General features: G+C 34.3%; 1 protein-coding gene across 4 annotated transcripts in view; it reads left to right on the top strand.

The window, feature by feature from the left end:
• Positions 1-1,711: 1,711 nt before the first annotated feature.
• LOC102590150 (uncharacterized) overlaps positions 1,712-19,964 on the top strand; it is a 29,355-nt gene continuing 11,102 nt past the window's right edge. For 2 of the 4 annotated variants that reach the window (XR_001475019.1, XR_368250.2), the window contains exons 1-3: positions 1,712-2,037; positions 3,513-3,574; positions 4,053-4,131. Coding sequence is in view for 2 of the 4 variants with exons in the window: in XM_015314391.1 (XP_015169877.1) it covers positions 6,153-7,133 (981 nt within the window). In the remaining 2 variants the exon portion in view is untranslated. Of the gene's footprint in view, positions 2,038-3,512; positions 3,575-4,052; positions 4,132-5,281; positions 7,484-19,964 lie in introns of those variants that run through there. The other 2 variants (XM_015314391.1, XM_015314392.1) reach the window with 2 other exon arrangements.

Raw genomic sequence — 19,964 nt, 5'->3', positions numbered from 1 at the left:
TAAGTTGATCTTAATTCCCTAAACACATTCACCAAGCGACGAATTATCCTACCCCTGTAAACTAAACCCAGTAATGGCGTCTGCATTATTCCATCCTACCCTTGTAAACTAAACCCAGTAATGGCGTCTGTATTATTCATCTCATAGAAATTAAAAATATACAAATAGGGCAGCTCCTTGATCCATGGCGGCAGTATAACACTCGCTTCATCTTACATTTTTTTCTTTTTTTTTTCTATCTTACATTTTTTTGTGTAGCGTATGGTGGGGATAAAACATATATTTCCATCCCTAAATTCTATGGTTTGAAAGTAATATTCCAGAGTCCCTACTAATCCCAATTATACATATGATTGACATTGTTTCCTTAGCACAAATGAGGCATATGATTCAACCAAACTCATTATTCCTTTGCCCATACAAACAATCATTCAAAGTGATAATCCATATGTTTTCAAGGAATCTATTGACATTATTACTACTTCATGTCTCGTGGAAAATAGACCAAATGGTTACTACGAAATCCACAATTGTTTAACGGATTGAGACCAAGGAAAGAAACCTCACCAACAAGAAATAAACGGATAAGCTAACAAACAACAAGAAGCCTGAAGAAGTTGGAATACAACATTATAAGTCATTGGGGATGTGGGGATAGATGATGCAATTATTATTGAGATCGGATATGGGAATATGCATACTATTATTTCATATAGGATTTAGATACTTTGCATTCTAATGATACAAACCTTATCATCTTACACACATACTTTCCCGTTACGTATATATTAGGATTACTCCACAACCTGTAGGACCTCCCCCACACTACAAGAAATTTCATTTTCAACGAACAATTCTTGGCGACAGAATATGAATTCAGCCATTAATAATATATCTATAACGACAAACTATATTTTTTGTTGTTAAAAGTTAATTTTTAATTTATTCTCAGCGACCAAATAATTTCCGAATGTTAAAAAAGTTAGTATCCGGTTGTTAATTAATAATCAAGAAGGGCCCTCTTTAATCTTATATATATATAAAAGAGAACCTTAGGCCCGCCTACGTGGCGCCACCATAAACCAGAATTCACTTTTAATTTATTTATTTCCAATACTAGCCTTCTACTTTCATGAAAAGTTGTGACTTTTATGAAGAGTTGTGACTTTAATGAAGAGTTGTGACTTTCATGAAGAGTTGTGACTTTTACGAAAAGATGCGACTTTTATGGAAAGTTGTGACTTTTATGAAAGGTTGTGACCTTTCTGAAGGATTGCAACTTTTCTAAATAGTTGTAACCTTTCCGATAAGGCACAATAAATATCTGTTCACACTACTATTTGTTGTCTATAAATAGAGTTCTTCTTCTTCTTCTTCTTCACAATTAAGTATTTGTGTACTTTACTCATGTTGATTGGCTCAGTGTCACCATTGCTTATGTTACAGATCTTTGTATGTATTTTTACAATCATTAATAATTTATGCTTATGTTATTAAGGATAAATGGTAAGATTTAATAATTTTCATTTTCCTTTACATTATTAATCTTTTATATAAGATAATATAGTGTTTAGTTTCAGTGACTGATAGGTTTTAAGTATTATTTTATATATTCCGTGATATTAAATTCCCGCGCGAAGCGCGGGTAATTTTACTAGTTATTTTATAAAACAATATCACACGTCTCTCTACATACCCCACCCCTCCCGTCTACATACCCCACTTCTCCCGTCCGTTTGGAACAACAAACACTAATATTGTCAAATTTCTGGGTTTGTTCATTTTGTTGTTAGAGAAATCAGGGGCACGATCTACACAATCTACAGGTGAATCAGCTCTCCTCTACAGTTAGAGAAAATTCAACAGCTTGGAGGATATGGTACTTCTCTCTAGTTCTGTTAGAGGTTTGGGGATTCTCGATTACCATCTTCCCACATTTTATCAGCCGTACGTCTCTCTCAGTTCAAAATAATGAGCTTTAGTTTCTGGAGGAAAATTAACAAGAAGATAAGATCCAAAGCTTGCATCAATTTCTAGGTTTGTTGAGAAAAATTAGTCATGGGTTTCTCAGTTCCATCTATTTAAGGAAATCATGTATCTCTATTTTGATTGCAGAACACATTCTAATTTGTGGTAAAGAGAATCGTTCTTGTCTTCTTACTTCTAGTTGGCTTATGGGTCTGTTGGATGATTGAGTATTCTTCTCTTTGGGGCAAGTTTATGCTATTTTTACTTTGAATTGCTTTGTGGAATAATTAATTTTTCCAAATTCTGTAGTTTCCCTGATTTTTCAGTTTCCATTTAGGTTTGTTTTTTTCTCTTTTTAACTGAAAACGTTTTTCTGCTTTAAGCACTAGTGTAGTTTAGTCATATCCTTAATTAATGTGTGAACTGAATCCTTTAATATTTCTGCATCCATGTTTTTTCGATTTCTTTTTGTATGGTTGAGGTCATAGAAAAACATAGTTGTCTCACTTCTTCTTTTGATAAAGTAAAGGATAAAACTGTGTTAAGTATAATATGATTTGTTTGTACAGACTAGAGTTAACTTCTTTCTCTAGCTCTTAACAAATATTTATTTAGCTTATTCTTGCTCGACTTAACGTGTAACCTAATTGTGATTCACTGCATCCGAGTTCACCTTCAAAGTTACCATTTTGACTAGTTTGTTGGCAAGCATCAATCTGAAAAAAGGATAGAGCTTGTACATTCTTTTAACTTTGTCTTATTTGACGTTTGAATCTTGTCTAATCTCTATGGATAAGTGTGTCGTGATACTTGAATAGAAATTTTCTTGATGCTATTGTTTGTTTACAATGATGTCATCAAATCTCTTCATTCATGTGCCTCTCTTTGACAATGATGTACTCGATATTTGCTTGAGATAGAATCCATCTTGTCTTATAACTTTATTATGTAGGTGCCAAGGAGCTAAAAATTGACTTTTAGAAGAATCAAAATCACCTAGTTTTGAAATATGTTTTCATAGTATGTACTGAAGATCCATTATGGAAACATTCTCTAGTTCAATAGCTATCTATCATAAGAAGTCTGTCCTGTAGCTATCTGTGTTTTTTTGAAGTTTGCTTTTACTTGAAAGCCAAATAACAATATATATAAATCAACCCATCATTACATATTTTGGCTATTCATTTTACAAGGTAACAAAATTGATAACGATTTCATTTTGTTTGCACTGTACATAAGTTTAGTATTTTTGAATGAAAATAGGGAAGGCAACAAGAAAGTTATTAATCTCTAGCCTTAACTTTAATTATAAGTCCCTGTCCCTGTAAAATCTAGTCATAGGTCACTATGTATATCCTTGCAACAACTATTCCCTGAATATGATTGTCTCTGCTTAGAATTGGTTCATGTATTAACTGGTTTTAGGATTCTCTAAGACAACCAAATCACTTCTTAGTAGATGGTTATTGTTTCCTTATCTGATGCATAGTGGATTCTCAAAGATGACCACAATTATAACTTATATTGTCGTGTTAAATTGACAGCTCCTCTTCATACAACTCATCTTCACCTTGCTGCGACTAATAATCTGGAAACATTCTTGAAGGTAAGTTTGGATTCTTATAACTATGAATTTGTTTGTGAAATGCCTCATTTTTCTCAAATCTAAACTTGTATTGTATGATTCCATATCAGTTTTTTTTTTCTGTTTTTTGTGTCTGTGCAATTGAGCATATTAGTGGTAAGCATATATGTTGAATGTACTATTGTGAGAATTCTTGTTAGTATACTTGATTGAAAATAAAATGAGGTGGGATAATGATTGTTGTTATAGAAAAGTGATTTGCATCTCATTCTGTAAAGAATGGACTGCAACTGAAACTTGGAAGCAAGTTGTTGTTTATTGACTTGATAAGCAGTAGGAAATAGGAAGAAAAATGGATTATCTTCATCATAAAGAATGGATTCTCTTAAGACAACCACATCAGTTCTTAATAAATGGTTATTGTTTTACTTATCTGATGCATAGTGGATTCTCTAAGACAACCACAGTTATAACTTATATTGTCGTGTTAAATTGACAGCTTCTCTTCATACTGTTCATCTTTACCTTGCTGAGACTAATAATCTGGACACATTCTTGGAATTTCCATCTCTTTAAAGGTAAGTTTGGATTCTTATAACTATTAATTTATTTGTGAAATGCCTCTTTTTTCTCAAATCTGAACTTGTACTGTATGATTTCATATCAGTTTTTTTTCTATTTTGGTGTCTGTGCGGTTGAGCATATTAGTAGTAAGCATATATATATGTTGAATGTCCTAATGTGAGAACTCTTGTTAGTATACTTGATTGAAAATAAAATGAGGTGAGATGATGACTGTTATTGTAGAAAAGTCATTTGCATCTCATTCTGTAAAGAATGGATTGCAACTGAATCTTGGAAGCAAGTTGTTGTTTTTATTGACTTGAATAGCAGTAGGAAATAGGAATAAAAATTCTCGTTTAAGTGCACTAATACCACATATTAAATAACTGCCAAGTGTATAAGTATATTCCAAACCACGGTATTCATTCTTTGTGCATGTAGTTTGTTTTTTTCCCATTCTATGATGAAGTCTTTTTGCTTAAACAAGACTATTGTTTCATCTTTTCCATTTATCCTTAACTTGTCTCCTACTGTCTTGATTGTATTTCCACATTAATGAAATGAAATAGGCCTGCTTGTAGTTGGATTAATGTGCAAATGTGTGCCTATTATTCTGTCTCTTGCGATAGCTTTTGTGAATGGAAACTAATATAGAGTGTTTCAAGAGATTTTGGAATATGAAAGTTCATTCTAAAAATTAAAAAGAGAGCTGAAAGATTGCTGCAAAAATGAATACAATGTAATCTTTTAGGACTGAAAGGTTTAGTGTAAGTAAATATACTGTATACAAGAAAAGTTAGATAGACAACATGATTTGAATCTGATTTGTCTAAGTTGTTTACTGATTCAAATATTGAGTTGATGTTATACATGAAGGTATGTTTGGGGTACACATAGGTGTGTTAGATACACTGATTTTGTTAGGAGAAAACTAATTCAGTTAGTACTATACTTGCTTTTGCTAGCTTGATGACTTAAACCTTAAAAAAATAAAATTACACAAGCGTACGTATATACTCACTGTTTGATTAATTGAACATTAGAACAAAAAGATAGTAACATTAAATAAACATAGTATTACATTTTATTCAAAACAAAATTTTAGTTCTTACTCTTTTTTGTTGTTATACTAATATGATTGTTATGTATTTTTCGTGATTCAAGACTATGGCACCTAATAAAGAATGGATGCAACTTTTTGATGATCGACTTGATAATGCTTATGTGCTTGGGGTGGAGAAATTTTTGAATTATGCTTTTACAAAGTTAGGAGAAAAAAAAGAAATACGTTGTCCATGTATGAAATGTTGTAATGCATCTTCAAGAACTCGTGAGATGGTTAGGTCACATTTATTGGTACATGGAATTGTCCGAAGTAATACTTTTTGGTATCATCATGGGAAGAGGTTACATGAACCAGAATCAGATTCTGAATTTGTAGACCATAATGACATTGAAAGGGATGATGAGGAGGATGAAATACATGAGATTTTAGGGGATTTATATCCTAATTTGAATGAAGTCAATATGAACACTGGTGGTGATGATATTTTTGAGGAGGAACCAAATCCTGAAGCAAAACGATTCTATAGTCATTTAAAAGATTTTGAGCAACCAATCTATGAAGGTTCCAAAGCTTCTAAACTTTCTACTTTGGTCAAATTACTTCATATAAAAAGTATTGGTAAATGGAGTAGTGCGTCATTTACAATGTTGTTGAAGATGCTGAAGGAAGATTTATTGCCAAATGGATCAAATTTGCCAAGTTCATATTACAATGCAAAAAAGATAATTCGGGAGCTTGGATTTTCTTACCAGAAAATTGATGCATGTAAGAATAATTGCATGTTGTATTGGAAGGATGACGTGCTTCTTGAATCTTGCAAAGTATGTGGAATGTCTAGATGGAAGGAGGATAAACGTAATAGGGAAACAAAATTTAAGCGTGGGAAAAAGATACCATGCAAGATTTTGTGTTATTTTCCTCTAAAGCCAAGACTTCAAAGACTGTTTGTCTTCAAAAAAATCTTCTTTGATGAGGTGGCATCATGATGAGAGAGTTGATGATGGAATAATGAGGCATCCTGCTGATTCAGTAGCTTGGAAGACACTGGATGAACTTCACCCATCTTTTGCTACTGAACCGCGTAATGTTCGACTTGGACTTGCTAGTGATGGTTTTCAACCTTTTAAAAGTACAAAAACTCCACATAACATTTGGCCTGTGGTATTGATTCCTTATAACGTACCACCTTGGTTATGCATGAAGCAAGAAAATTTTATTTTATCGATGCTTATTCCAGGCCCTAAAAGTCCCGGAGATGCAATTGATGTTTATTTCCAACCTTTGATAGAAGAATTAAAGGAATTGTGGGAAACTGGTGTGAAGACCTTCGATGCATCATCTAGACAAAATTTTATGTTACATGCATCTTTGTTATGGACCATTAATGACTTTCCTGCGTATGCAAATTTGTCAGGATGGAGTACCAAAGGAAAATTGGCTTGCCCATGTTGTAATAAAGAAACTCTTTCAATTTGGTTGAAAAATGGGAATAAACAGTGTTATATGCGCCATAGACGCTTTCTTCCTCGTATTAACAAATGGAGGAATGATAAAGATTCTTTTGATGGCACTAAAGAGCATAAATTACCACCAAAAATGCTATCTGGTAATGATATACTTGATCAAGTGGCTGATTTAGATGGTAACATACTATCAAAGGATCCAAAGAAAGAGACTAAAATATCACATGATAATACGGGTGATAATTGGAATAAGAAGAGCATTTTCTTTGATCTTCCATATTGGAAAACTCTATTGTTGCGAGATAACTTAGATGTGATGCACATTGAGAAAAATATATGTGATAACATTTTGGGAACAATCTTAAATGTCAAAGGAAAAACCAAAGATACCATAAATTCTCGATTGGATTTGGAAGTAATAGACATAAAGAAAGAATTGCATCCGATAAAAAAGGGGGATAAATATGAGTTACCAACTGCATGTTAACATTATCACCTGAAGAGAAGCATAAATTTTTCAATTTCTTAAAGAATTTGAAGGTCCCAGATGGATTTTTATCCAATAAATCTCAGTGTGTCAATCTTAAAGATCGCAAACTTTCAGGATTGAAAAGTCATGATTGCCACGTTATTCTACAACATCTACTCCCACTTGCAATACGTGGTATGCTTCGCAAATATGTACTTGAACCACTTATTGAGTTGTCTATATTTTTCAACATGCTCGGAGCAAAATGTTTGAGAGTAGATGAGCTAGAGAAAATAGAAGCCCAAATTCCTATAACTCTATGCAAGTTAGAAAAGGTTTTCATTCCTGCAACGGAATGTATGACTTTATGTTCAAGGTATTTGCATACGGTGGAAACAAGATTTAATCGCACTGAGCGGAATTATAATGGCGGTTCTATTGAATCTGATGGAGGTTTAACAATTTTTTTTCAACTTGGAAAAACTTTAAATAGTGCCACACCAGGAAGTCTTGAATCAGACGAATTTGAGCAGGCACACTTTTATATTCTAAAGAATTGTGATGAAATTCAACAATTTCTTGAGTAAGTAATAACTAATTCAAATAATTGACTTTTACCTTTCCATATTTCCATACTTAAAATGACATATTATACTTTAAATTCTTTGTAGAGAATTTTCACAAGTTCCATTTGATACCTCTAAGAATGATTCAGAGATCGAATGGAATAGACAATTCATTAGTTGGTTACAAATTAAGGTGAGTAGTTAAGATTTTATATTTTAAATTAATTTGCGAATAACATTTGCTAAATTGTGTATACATACTTAGTTTGATAGGTTGCAGAATTGCGCAAACATGATGATAGTAAGCAAATAGAATATTTGTTCTCACTGTCACGTGGTCCTCTGCCATATGTGACAAGTTTCAAAAGCTATGTTACTAATGGATATAGATTTCAAGTGCAAGACCATGATAAAGGCTTGAGAACTCAAAATTGCGAGGTGATTGTAGTTGGTGAGACTGATGAAGAGAATAAAACTATTGATTACTATGGAGAGTTAACTGAAATTCTTGAATTACAATTTGTTGGTGGAAGAAGAGTGATGTTGTTTCGATGTGCATGGTTTGATGTGTATGACCAAGAAAGGGAATTAAAGTAGATGAATATGGCTTCGTAAGTGTTTACCGAAAATGATTATTGAAAGTAAATGAGCCTTTTGTATTAGCCAACCAAGCATCACAAGTATTTTATGTTGACAATCTTTCGAATAAAGGATGGCATGTTGTGCGAAAGGTTCAACCTCGTGATTCTTTTGATGTTGGTGAAAACACTAATGGTGATTTAGATAATCTGTCAGAAATCTAGGAAGTTGTTGGGTATGGAAGAGTTAGTTGAAGCAATTACAAGGATGGTTGTTAGTCTCTCATAATAATTTAATGGATTGATGGAATTTATTGATTTTATAAGTTTCACTTTATGATTTTCATTTTAGGATATTATATTTTGTTACTGTGTACTCATGTTAGACTTTTGAGTTCTCATTTTGTTACTATGGTGTTTATGGATCCCAAAATACTCTTCGCTGTTTTGTTTTCTCTTTTCAAGTATTTACTTCATGATTTTTTGATTGATTCTTACATATGATTCTATATTAAAGTATTTTCTTTATTGTTCTCTTACTGATTTTTACAGATTTGTTCTTAGTGTCTGTTTAGATAATAATTCTTGTATAGTATTTAGCAAGGTGTAGATCATCTCTTAGAGAATGTTGAAAGATGGTCATTAATTGACTCACAACTTACATGAACAGAAGCCCTTGATGCCTCTAGAAAATATGTTTTTAGGTAAGTTTTTAAGAAACAAAACCTCATGAAAACTTATTACTAGAACTAAATTAGTTATTTTATTATGGTGTTGTCTTATGCGGTTCAGTTGCCACAAAGTACCTATAGTTTTGCCAATAAGATAACATGAATCAAGTATGATAGTTTAGATGATTTTTAACCTCACTTTATGTACTCTCCTGTATATGGTGGACTTGTTGGAGTAAAAGAACAAAAGGCAATACTCCAGAATCAGTACAAAGATTAAATGGTACTGCATGAGAACATTTTGTTTTTTTTTTTGTGTAAAGAGGATAGTCTATCATTGATGCATAACAACTTTACAAATTGCTATTATGCGTATATAAGGCATGAAACAAATCAAACTTCTTCCAAAAATCATAACATAAGCTCTACAAAAGTTCTAACCCCTAAAACCCTAAAATACAACAAAATCCAAAATCAAACACCCAAAACAACTGCAAAAAAAAACATATAATAACAAGTTAACAAACTTACAACTATAGAGTGAAATGTGAACTCAAACACCTCAGAAAAAACCAAAAACAAATTGTAGTAATCAACAATGGAATAGGACCAAGAGAGAGTATGAGGGTTTGGTTGAAATGAAAAAGAAAGAAATGGAGGTATGAAATAAAAAAGAAATTCGTTTTAACATGTCATTTCCTATGTAACTTTTTAAAATTATGTGGAAAGCTTCGTGGATGCGTTTGTAATTTACGCACCACTACGTAGTTCAAAAAGGGTTTAAAATGTTCTGTTTCACTGGGTTCGAGGATTCAGTTGGCAAAGTGGTGAGTAGAAGGGTTTAGGTGACAAATGAAGTCAATTACATGGGCCTCCCTCACCATTCTGCCTTGTCACAACCCAAAGTATATCCTAGGCGTAACATGGCGTGTAGGTCCTCGAGAGGCCCCACACAAGCCACTAAGCATGCATAAACAAGATACTAGAAAATCAAGAGATTTTAAAAGACAATTCATATCATAAAGATTTTTGTAAAAGAAAGCGGAAATTTATATAGTCTTAAAGTCATCTATCAATCAACAACAATCGGGACGTAACCCTGGCATAACGTACAACATTTGAAATGTAAAGACAAAATGCAATAATAGGTTTGATCCTCGAAACACGAGGACTCACCAATGTTCAATAGCTACTAAGTGATCCCTAGTCACAGAGATGGGAAGCTGGAGTGTCAGACCCTACATTTGGGAACAATGTAGGCAAGAGTATTCATGAGTACAAGAATGTACCACGTATGATAGCAATGCATAGAGCTACAAAATCATGCTAAAAAAACATTTCATGTCATGCAAAGACCAAGTTAAAACAATAAGAAAAAAGTTAGAAAACATCATAGTAATCATGGTCAAATGCAAGTAAAACTCATCTTTGCACACTTGTGAGATACTTCTTGAAGTAGCCTTTATTTTGTAGGAAAAACAGAGGTTCTTTAACTACAAAACTTAGAGCTGATGAAAGAAGATGAAGGAAATACTTTGTAGAAGTGCTTACTTTATTAACTGGAAATATCTGCCTTTATAGGCTTACAGACTCTGGAAGATAATAAATGTCCATGACTTCCACTTGACCAGAAACTAGGAAAGTGACAGAAAAATAGCAACCAAATAACAACCTAACAAAGACTCTTTCAACTCTTGTAAAAGACTTATTCAAACTCATAGTAAATAATCAGTAACTTAGTAACTTAGACTCTTTTTTTTAATCAATTCTCAACACTCCCCCTTGATTCAAAATCACATACTCCAAGGTATAACATAAAGTAATTGTGCTTTTCCTGAGGAAGTGCTTTAGTAAGAATATCTGCCACCTGTTCTTCTGTGCTACAACTCTTCAACTCAATCACCCCTTCTGCAACCAGATCACAGATGAAATGATGCCGAATATCTATGTGCTTTGATCTTCCATGACAAACATGATTTTTGACCAATGCATTTGCTGATAAATTATCACAAAAAATTTTTGCTGCTCCCTTTTGTTCTTGGTGAAGATCAGCAAGCAATTTCCTCAGCCACAACACTTGACATGTTGAAAATGCTGTTGCAACATATTCAGCCTCGGAAGAAGACACCAATGTTGTTGATTGTTTCTTTGAGCTCCAAGTAATAGCTGCAGAACCAAGAGTGAAAAGGTTCCCAGAAACACTCTTTCTATCGTTCACATTCCCCGCCCAATCACTATCTGAAAAATCATAGAGATTAAAATTAGTACTTCGAAAGTACCATAGTCCAAATCCTGTAGTTCCAACAACATAGCGCAAGACTCTTTTAGCTGCACCAAGATAATGCTTCGAAGGCATATGAATAAACCTTGAAATGATTCCAACAGAAAATGATATATCAGGACGAGTGTGCGTCAAATAAATTAAGCCTCCAACTAAACTTCTAAAATAACTTCCTTTAGCTTTTTCAATACCATCATCAAGTTGCAGCTTCTCATTTACATTCATAGGAGTAGCCACTGTTTTGTAGTTAAGCATGTTAAATCTTTGAGAAGATCAGTGGCATACGTCCTTTGAGATATGAAAATTCCATCTTCTTCCTGCTTCCCTTCAAGTCCAAGAAAATAATGCAACACTCCCAAATTTGTCATTTCAAATGTTTTCATCATAGAAGATTTGAAATCATATACATAAGACTAAGATGAACCCATATAGATCCTATCATCAACATACAAACACACCAATAATAGATCATTTTTTTCATATTTCTTCACATATAAAGTTGGTTCATTCTTACTTCTTTCAAAACCATTTTCTCTGCAATGTGAATCGATTTTGTTGTACCATGTGCAAGGAGCTTGTTTTAGCCCATAGAGTGATTTCCTCAACTTGTATACTTTGCTATCCTTTCCTTTCTCCACATAACCATCTAGATGCGTTACATACACTTCTTCTTCCAAATCACCATTATGGAATGTAGACTTAACATCAAATTGATAAACCTTTCGCTTTAATTGTACAGCCAAAGCTAAAAGGATTCTTACTATTTCAAAGCGAGCAACTGGAGAGAAAGATTTGTCAAAGTCAATGCCTTGTTGTTGTGAATATCCTTTTGCGACCAATCTGGCTTTGTGTTTCTGCACACTTCCGTCAAAATGGTACTTTGTCTTGAACACCTATTTTTCTCCGATAACATTTTTTCCATCTGGAAGGTCCACCAAGTCCCATGTCCCATTTTTCCTTATTGCCATAAGCTCTTCTTCCATTGCACACCTCCATTCCATTTTTGTTGAAGCTTCCTGAAAGCTAGTTGGGTCTGCACCAAATAGAGCAAAGGTACATGTTTCAGAAATATCTGAAAGTGATCTAAACTTCCGTGGAGGAGTTTCACTAGAACCTTCTGAGTCAGGCACCATCAATGTTGGGCTTCTACACCTTGGACTTGTGTCGCTGGAGTTTCCTAAAAAGTGGTTTGGTGTATTAGTAAGAGACTGACTATTACCAAGAGATTGACTTTGTATTAGTAAGAGACTGACTATTACCAAGAGATTAACTTACTTCTTCACTAGGAAAGGCTTCATCTTCCAATGTAACTTGTGAACTTTTATTGTTGTTGTCCCATTTCCAGCAAGTGTTTTCATCAAATACAACGTCTTTCCTGATAATCACCTTACCATTTGTGGGATTATACAATCTAAAAGCCTTAGATTCAGAACAATATCCGGAAAAGATGAATTTTTCATACTTTTCATCAAGCGTTTTATGATGTTGAGAATTTATTAGAGCATATGCAATACAACCAAAAATTCTCAAATAACTTACCCATGGCTTTATACCTTTCCGGATTTCAAAAGGTGTTCGACCCATGACTGCTTTGGTCGGAGAGATATTAAGCAGATAAACTGCAGTATGAACAGCCTCAGCCCAAAACTGAATTGGAAGATCTTTACTCTTTAACATGCTCCTGGCCATCTCCACTACAGTTCGGTTCTTCCGCTCATCAATCCCATTTTACTCCGGAGTGTAAGGTGTAGTCAATTCCCTGTGAATTCCATCTTCTTCAAAAAATAACTTAAATTCTTATGATAAGAACTCACCTCCCTTGTCGGTACACAGAACCTTAACTTTGTTACCAACTTGGTTTTCAACCAATGCCTTGAATTTTTTGAAGCTTGCAAAAGTTTCTGATTTGAGTTTCAAAAAATATACCCAACTCATCCGACTGTATTCATTAGTTAGTAACAGAAAATATCGAGAACCAGCAAGCGATTCTATGTTCATAGGACCACACAAATCTGCATGAACAATTTCAAGATAGCTAGTAGCTCGTAAGGATCTTCCAATAGGAAAATAATTTCTATGTTGTTTGCCATATATACAACCTTCACATGTATTTTCAACGGATCCTATATTTGGCAAACCATGAACCATCTTATTTTGACTTTGCAATCTCAATCCATTCATGTTCAAATGTCCATAACGCAAATGCCACAACTTAGATTCGTCAAGATTTTTCTCACTAACAATCAAGGCTTGTTCAACTTTTGTAACTTCAAATGGACACATTTTATTAACTATCATGTGAATATTTGCTAAGATTTGACCAGATTTCTTATTCTTAATAACACATGAGTCATCATCAAACAAGACAGAGAATCCACAACTCACAATTTCCCAACACTTAGTAAGTTATTTGCCAAACTAGGAGCAAATAACACATTTTGAATAAGTTCACTTTACCTTGACTAGTCTGGACAGCAATAGTAGCTTCACCTTCGACTTGAATTTCCTTGGTATCACCAAGCCAAATTCGCCTTTTTTTTTGTCTCATCTAACACTTTAAATCCTTTTCTTTCACCGGTCCATCACTATCCACAAACCAAACATCAGTCTTGTAATCTATGGTGGTAGAGCGAGCCATGAAAAGCATGTTTTCTTCTTCCTCTTCCTCGGCATAACTAGCTTGATCATTTTTATACCAATAGTTAGCTTCTATATGGCAAAACCTATGCCAATTGTAACACTGCACTCCACTTCTGCGACTATTTGGCCACCCAGATTGGCTTCTACCTCTACCACGTCCTTTGCCTCTAAAAGAGCCTCTGCCACATCCTCGTGCCCCTTGTTCTAACGACTTCTCATTTTTAATTGGATGCTCTTCCTTCACTTGAAAAGCTTATTCTCCAGTTATCTCTGTTGACTTATTGATCCGTGACTCATGAGATTGCAAAGAGCCCATTAGTTCATCAAATGAAAACATAGATAAGTCTTTTTGATTCCTCTATGGCTGCAACCACATGATCAAACTTTGGAGGTAAACTTCTTAAAACTTTTGAAAACTACAATTTTATCACCTATCTCTTCACCATATGATTTCATTTGACTTACAATTCCACTAACTCTTGATAAAAAGTCTTGCACAGATTCATTGTTTTTCATGAACAATGTTTCTAAATCACGACGAAGAGATTGTAGTTTCATAGTAATTACTTTTGAGGAACCTTGAAACTCAGTTTTCAAAATCAGCCAAGCATCTGTTGAGGTAGTAGTTGCTGCAATTCTTGAGAAGATTGTCTCATGAACGGCTTGTTGAATAAAGAACAAAGCTTTTGCATCCTTCTTTCTGATTTCTTTTAATCTCTTCTCTTCCTCTGTATCCAACTCTACTACATTAGTGAACCCATCTTCGATCAAGTCCCACAATTCTTGAGACCTAAACAAGGTCTTCATCTTGATGCTCCAAAACTCATACTTCTCACCATTAAAGATGGGTATGAGGGGTTGTGAAGAAGAGGATATACCATTTGCTGCCATAACCTTTTTTTCCTTCTTAAACTTCACTCCCTGGTTTTTTCTTTTCTCTTTATCGCCCAGTCAAAGACAAAACGCTTGCTCTGATATCACAATGTAGGAAAAACAGAGATTCTTTAACTACAAAACTTAGAGCTGCACAAAGAAGATGAAGGAAATACTTTGTAGAAGTGCTTATTTATTAACTGGAAATATCTGCCTTTATAGGCTTACAGACTCTGGAAGATAATATCTGTCCATGACTTCCACTTGACTAGAAACTAGGAAAGTGCCAGAAAAATAGCAACCAAATAACAACCTAACAAAGACTCTTTCAACTCTAGTAAAAAACTTATTCAAACTCACAGTAAATAATCAATCACTTAGTGACTTAGACTCTTTTTTTAATCAATTCTTAACAAGTTCATCATTATTAATGTAGGAAGTAGCCTTAACTTACATAGAGACCATGCAAGCTATAACATGGAATCTGGTGTCTGCCCCACACCGAAATGGGTTGTTCTTACTATCAAGGTAAGAACCTAAACTTCTGGCTAATGTCTATCTAAGACAGTCATCCTATAGGGGCACATAAGTATGGGATAACCATATAGCTACTAGAAACACGACCTCTAGCTACGGGAGAGCTTCAATCTCAATATCCTCTCAGTTCTAAGCATAAATCCCACGGAATAGTTATAAATAATTACTTGACTTATCTTTCATGGAAGGCACATCAAATAGCCAATCCAATCCAAGTTTCTTTAGAATATCTCGTAAATCTTGATTCTCGGCCCTCTTGGATCCGATAGGAGCAGGAGTAGGTAAGTTAGTATCGATCCGGTGAAGAAAAGAGAATTTTGTTAAGTTAACTTGAGAAAACCTTTCAACTCTAAGAATCCTTATGTGAGAAAATCCTTTGACATTCAGTATTAAGTAGTATGTGAGAAATCCTTTCACAACTATAAAACTAACAACATTTACGTGTTACTCTCAGAGTAACTTAAATGACATTTCATCAATTTCATAAAGAACATGCATATCTTCATAAACTCATATTTCATAGATCAAAACCCACATTATATCATCATAGCTTAGGAAACATGGGTTATGCATGGGTTCATGGGGATTCATCTTTAAAAATTGTAATTATATCAACTCATGCATAATACTTCATAAAACAATCAATTGAATCAACATTTAAATGAACCCATGACATACAAGAAAACCCTAACTTCAATTGGAGATTTCTAAATTTGTAAATTGAAGAATTTAGGAACTCTATGGAGGAAAGAGCTCCATAGATGAAGACTATGATACCTTGATGCCAAGAGCTTGCAATCAATGGAGGATTAAGAGACTTGATCTTGAAAACCCTAGCTTGACTTCTTCTTTTAGAGAGAGAAATATTTGGGGGAAGAACTTGGAGGGATTTGGGGAAATTTAAATAGTGGTTTAGAATGGTTAAACTTTACGCTTAAAAGACATATATGGTCTAGGATTAGGATTAAAACGACCTAGTTTATGTTGTAGATGCCTAGGAAAAGACCTATATACCATTGAACAAATTACTGACGGGACCCTTTCACGAAAGCCTTTCACCGGCCATTCATCGATTCACGGCCCGCGAAGGCTATCGTAAGCAAGCGGCCAAGATTTTTTTTCTAAGTCGATCTCTACGGATGGGTCTACCATTCGTGGACCCTTCTACTAGCTATGAACCTGTCCGTGAATCATTGCCTTAGATTAATTTTCACAAGGCTTGGGTTCAAGGATGGGTTCACTAACCGTGGACTCTTCCACCGTCCTTGAACCCTTCCTTAGACCATTGCCTTATAATATTTTTTACAAGACTTGGATTCAAAGATGTGTTCACTAACCGTGGACTCTTCTACCATCCTTGAACCCATCCTTAGACCCTTGCCTTAGAATATTTTTCACAAGGCTTGGGTTCAAGGATGAGTTCATTGACCGTGGACTTTTCGAGCGTCCTTGAACCTTTCCTTTGACCCTAGCCTTAGAATATTATTCACAAGGCTTGGGTTCAAGGATGGGTTCACTGACCGTGGATTCTTCCACCATCCTTGAACCCTTCCTTAGAACCTTTCACCATTGTTGAACCCTTTCTTACAGGTCTTTTTTTTCTGAGGTGTTACATACCTTTTACTTAATGTCACACTACGACCCTACATCCTTGACCTGACCGACGCTTGAGAACCATTATTGGCCCCCAAGCGAACCCTTAGCCTCTCTACTTAGGGGAAGACTTACTCAAGCGAGAATATGCTTAAAACAGAATTTAGAATATTTAAATTCAAAACAAATACTCAACTAAAACTGCTTATAAAATACTCTATCACAGAAGTAAAATAATTTGCAAAAAAACAAAGGAGGTTCCTCAACTCTAGCTTTCTATGAAGCCTTTATTATTCAAGTTGAATGTCGAGACAAGACTCACGACATCTCAAGAAAACTGACTAGAACATAAATCTGAAGTCCTCCAGAATGAAAGGAGGTTCACCCAATCTATCTAAAGTGCCAAGTGATCTCAACAAAGAGCCTATTTATAATGCTAAACACATGTATCTACATCATAAAAAGATGCAGGTGAAAAGTCATTGGTACATATAATGTACGAGTATGTAATATAGGTGAATGGATAAATAGCTGGACTAATAAGGCTGAAAGAATTATTTCCCCGACTCAATTCAATACAAGCAATGATAAGAGATGAATATATTTAAAGAATCATAAATAAATGATTTTAAATCGTGGATCTATATAAAAATACAATAGAAATAATCTTTACTCTTAATTGTGAGATTCTCTAACAAACAACCATCACTATGAGCTACGTGATGATACAGTGTCTCGCCCACGATGCCAGAACTGTCATATGCCTTGTCGGGGTATTGAACACTTCAACTAAGTGGATCCACTAAACCTCTGCTTGAAAGCGATAAGGTGTCTCTAAAAAGTACGATAACTTACCTATGTAAGATGTGCATTAAGATTAAGATGTCGTAATCTGAATGTGCATCTGAATATTAAGATGTAGTTTCTAGGTATAAACAGTCAATCATTAAGATTAAACATTTTTAATATCTGAATGTGCATAACTTATTTTATTTTAAAATTAAGAATTAAACACTGTATCAATAAAAGTTATAATCCAAACCAAAGTTAACTTCTTCCAAAAAATTGTTTCAAAAATAAGTTTATAAGCCACCCTAGAAAAAAAATTATTCATTTGTTTTCTCAAAGAATTTTTTCTCAAGAAACAATGATAACTTGTTTAACAACAAAGGAATTGTGAAAATAAGAGTTATTCATAAATATCAATTGACCCAAGAATATTGTATATATTAAAAGCATTAGATAAATACTTGTAAAAGATTATGAAAACTTATTTATTAAAAAAAATAGTACTTGGTTGGAAAGGGAGAAGAAGAAACTTGAAACTTGCCCAGAAGAGAAGCAAGGAAGAAGAGAATTTGTTTATGAAGGAAAGATTATTATTTTAATAGAGTTTAAATGGTATTAAGGCCTCATTTGCTTCCACTTAATGAAGGTCTAAATCTGAATGATTCAAACATTGGGCTGTTAAGTGCGTTTGTTTTTTTTATAAAAAAAATCACTTAATGGATCTAAGAACATCTCATTCAGTCAGATATATGTGGGAGTCTTATTTCTATCCAAACTTTTGAACGCTAATTTATTTCCCCGTAAAGCTCACACATCATTATGTTTTCTCTCTCTATATGATGCCTCTCTCTCCCACTCTCTTCATTATCAGCATAAATTGTTTATTAATTTATGTCACGATCCAGACCGTCGGGATTGGCACCCACGCTAACCCTCCGGTGGGAGAACCACTACTATAATCCAAACCAATCAACTAAACCAAAAACTAAAGCATTTAAGGAAACGAAAACATGAATAATATCTAAAAGCTGAAGTTCCCATAAACTTCAAACAAAAGATCTAATAACTAACAATGCGGAAAAATACACCTAGAACCTGAACGTCAATGTACCAAAACATCTAAAGTTCAAGAAGTCTAAACAAGATGAGTCACAACCCCAAACTAATGAAAAAATCCACTAACTAGAAAGTCTAAGTACGAAATGGTGGATATAGACGAAAGAGAACCCATGGCAGCCCGGAAGAACTGGCTCACTCTTGAATTCAAACGATGATCACTGATCTTCTAAACGAGGTCTGTCAATGGCCGCTTGAAGATGCCCTGTACTCAACAAAGAAAGAGCAAGTGCAGTATCAGTACATAATCACAGTGTACTGATAGGATCACGCAGCCATCCCACTAAGTGTAACATAAGCAAGTCAATAGACATTATAAACATGCAAAATATCGAACATATACAATATCAAATATCACATGCTCAATAATATACATTTATAACAAGTCATTGGTCCGATCATGGAACCCAAACCTAAACTGTTAGCATACCGGAATGTGGTACCCGATCCAATGTTTATGCCGGAATGTGGCAATCGATCCCATAATTATGCCGAAACGTGGAAATCGATCCCAATTAGTATACGCTAACGGGGTATCAAATCCAATCAACACACCACAATCACAATCACAAGTACATTCTCAATAATCATACAATCAAGAAGTGATTCATGACATATTGTTATTCATCTATCTCATTTACAAGTGTGATCAATAATGCAACATTCGCATACATACATGTATCATAATGAAGAAAGAACAAACATACATCACACTATCATAGAATCACAACCATCACCTATCTCGAAACAAGCTTGAAACCCTAAGAAACTTGATCCTTCCCTTTTCGGATTCGTTCCGCTTGTTCTTGGTCTACAAACAATCAATATAATACGGCGATCAATAAACAATCACTAATTACCCGAATTACTAATAATTCTAACAACCCTAGATCATACCCATGATCTCAAGTATCCAAATTAGGGTTGTTTCTACCATATAATCTAGATCAAAATCCTCCCCCATCGATAATTACCCATTGTATTACGTTTTACGGATTAAATAACGGATTCGGGGAGTGAAAAACCTACATTTATCCTCAAGAATGGTGGAAAACTGCCAAGAGTCGACTGGGGTTCGGTCCTTAATTCTAATAATCTAAAACTGCAGAATAAAGTCATTTTGGGGTTTATTTACAACTTTAAGTCGCATCTGGCCCACCACAATGGTCCTCACCCCGCTACAGCGGCCCCGCCAGAGCAACAAA

This window comes from Solanum tuberosum, unplaced genomic scaffold (assembly GCF_000226075.1).
Source record: "Solanum tuberosum cultivar DM 1-3 516 R44 unplaced genomic scaffold, SolTub_3.0 scf00291, whole genome shotgun sequence".
Taxonomy (NCBI): Eukaryota; Viridiplantae; Streptophyta; class Magnoliopsida; order Solanales; family Solanaceae; genus Solanum; species Solanum tuberosum.
Note: the sequence above shows the minus strand (reverse complement) of the source record. Positions and strands in the feature narration are given on the sequence as shown.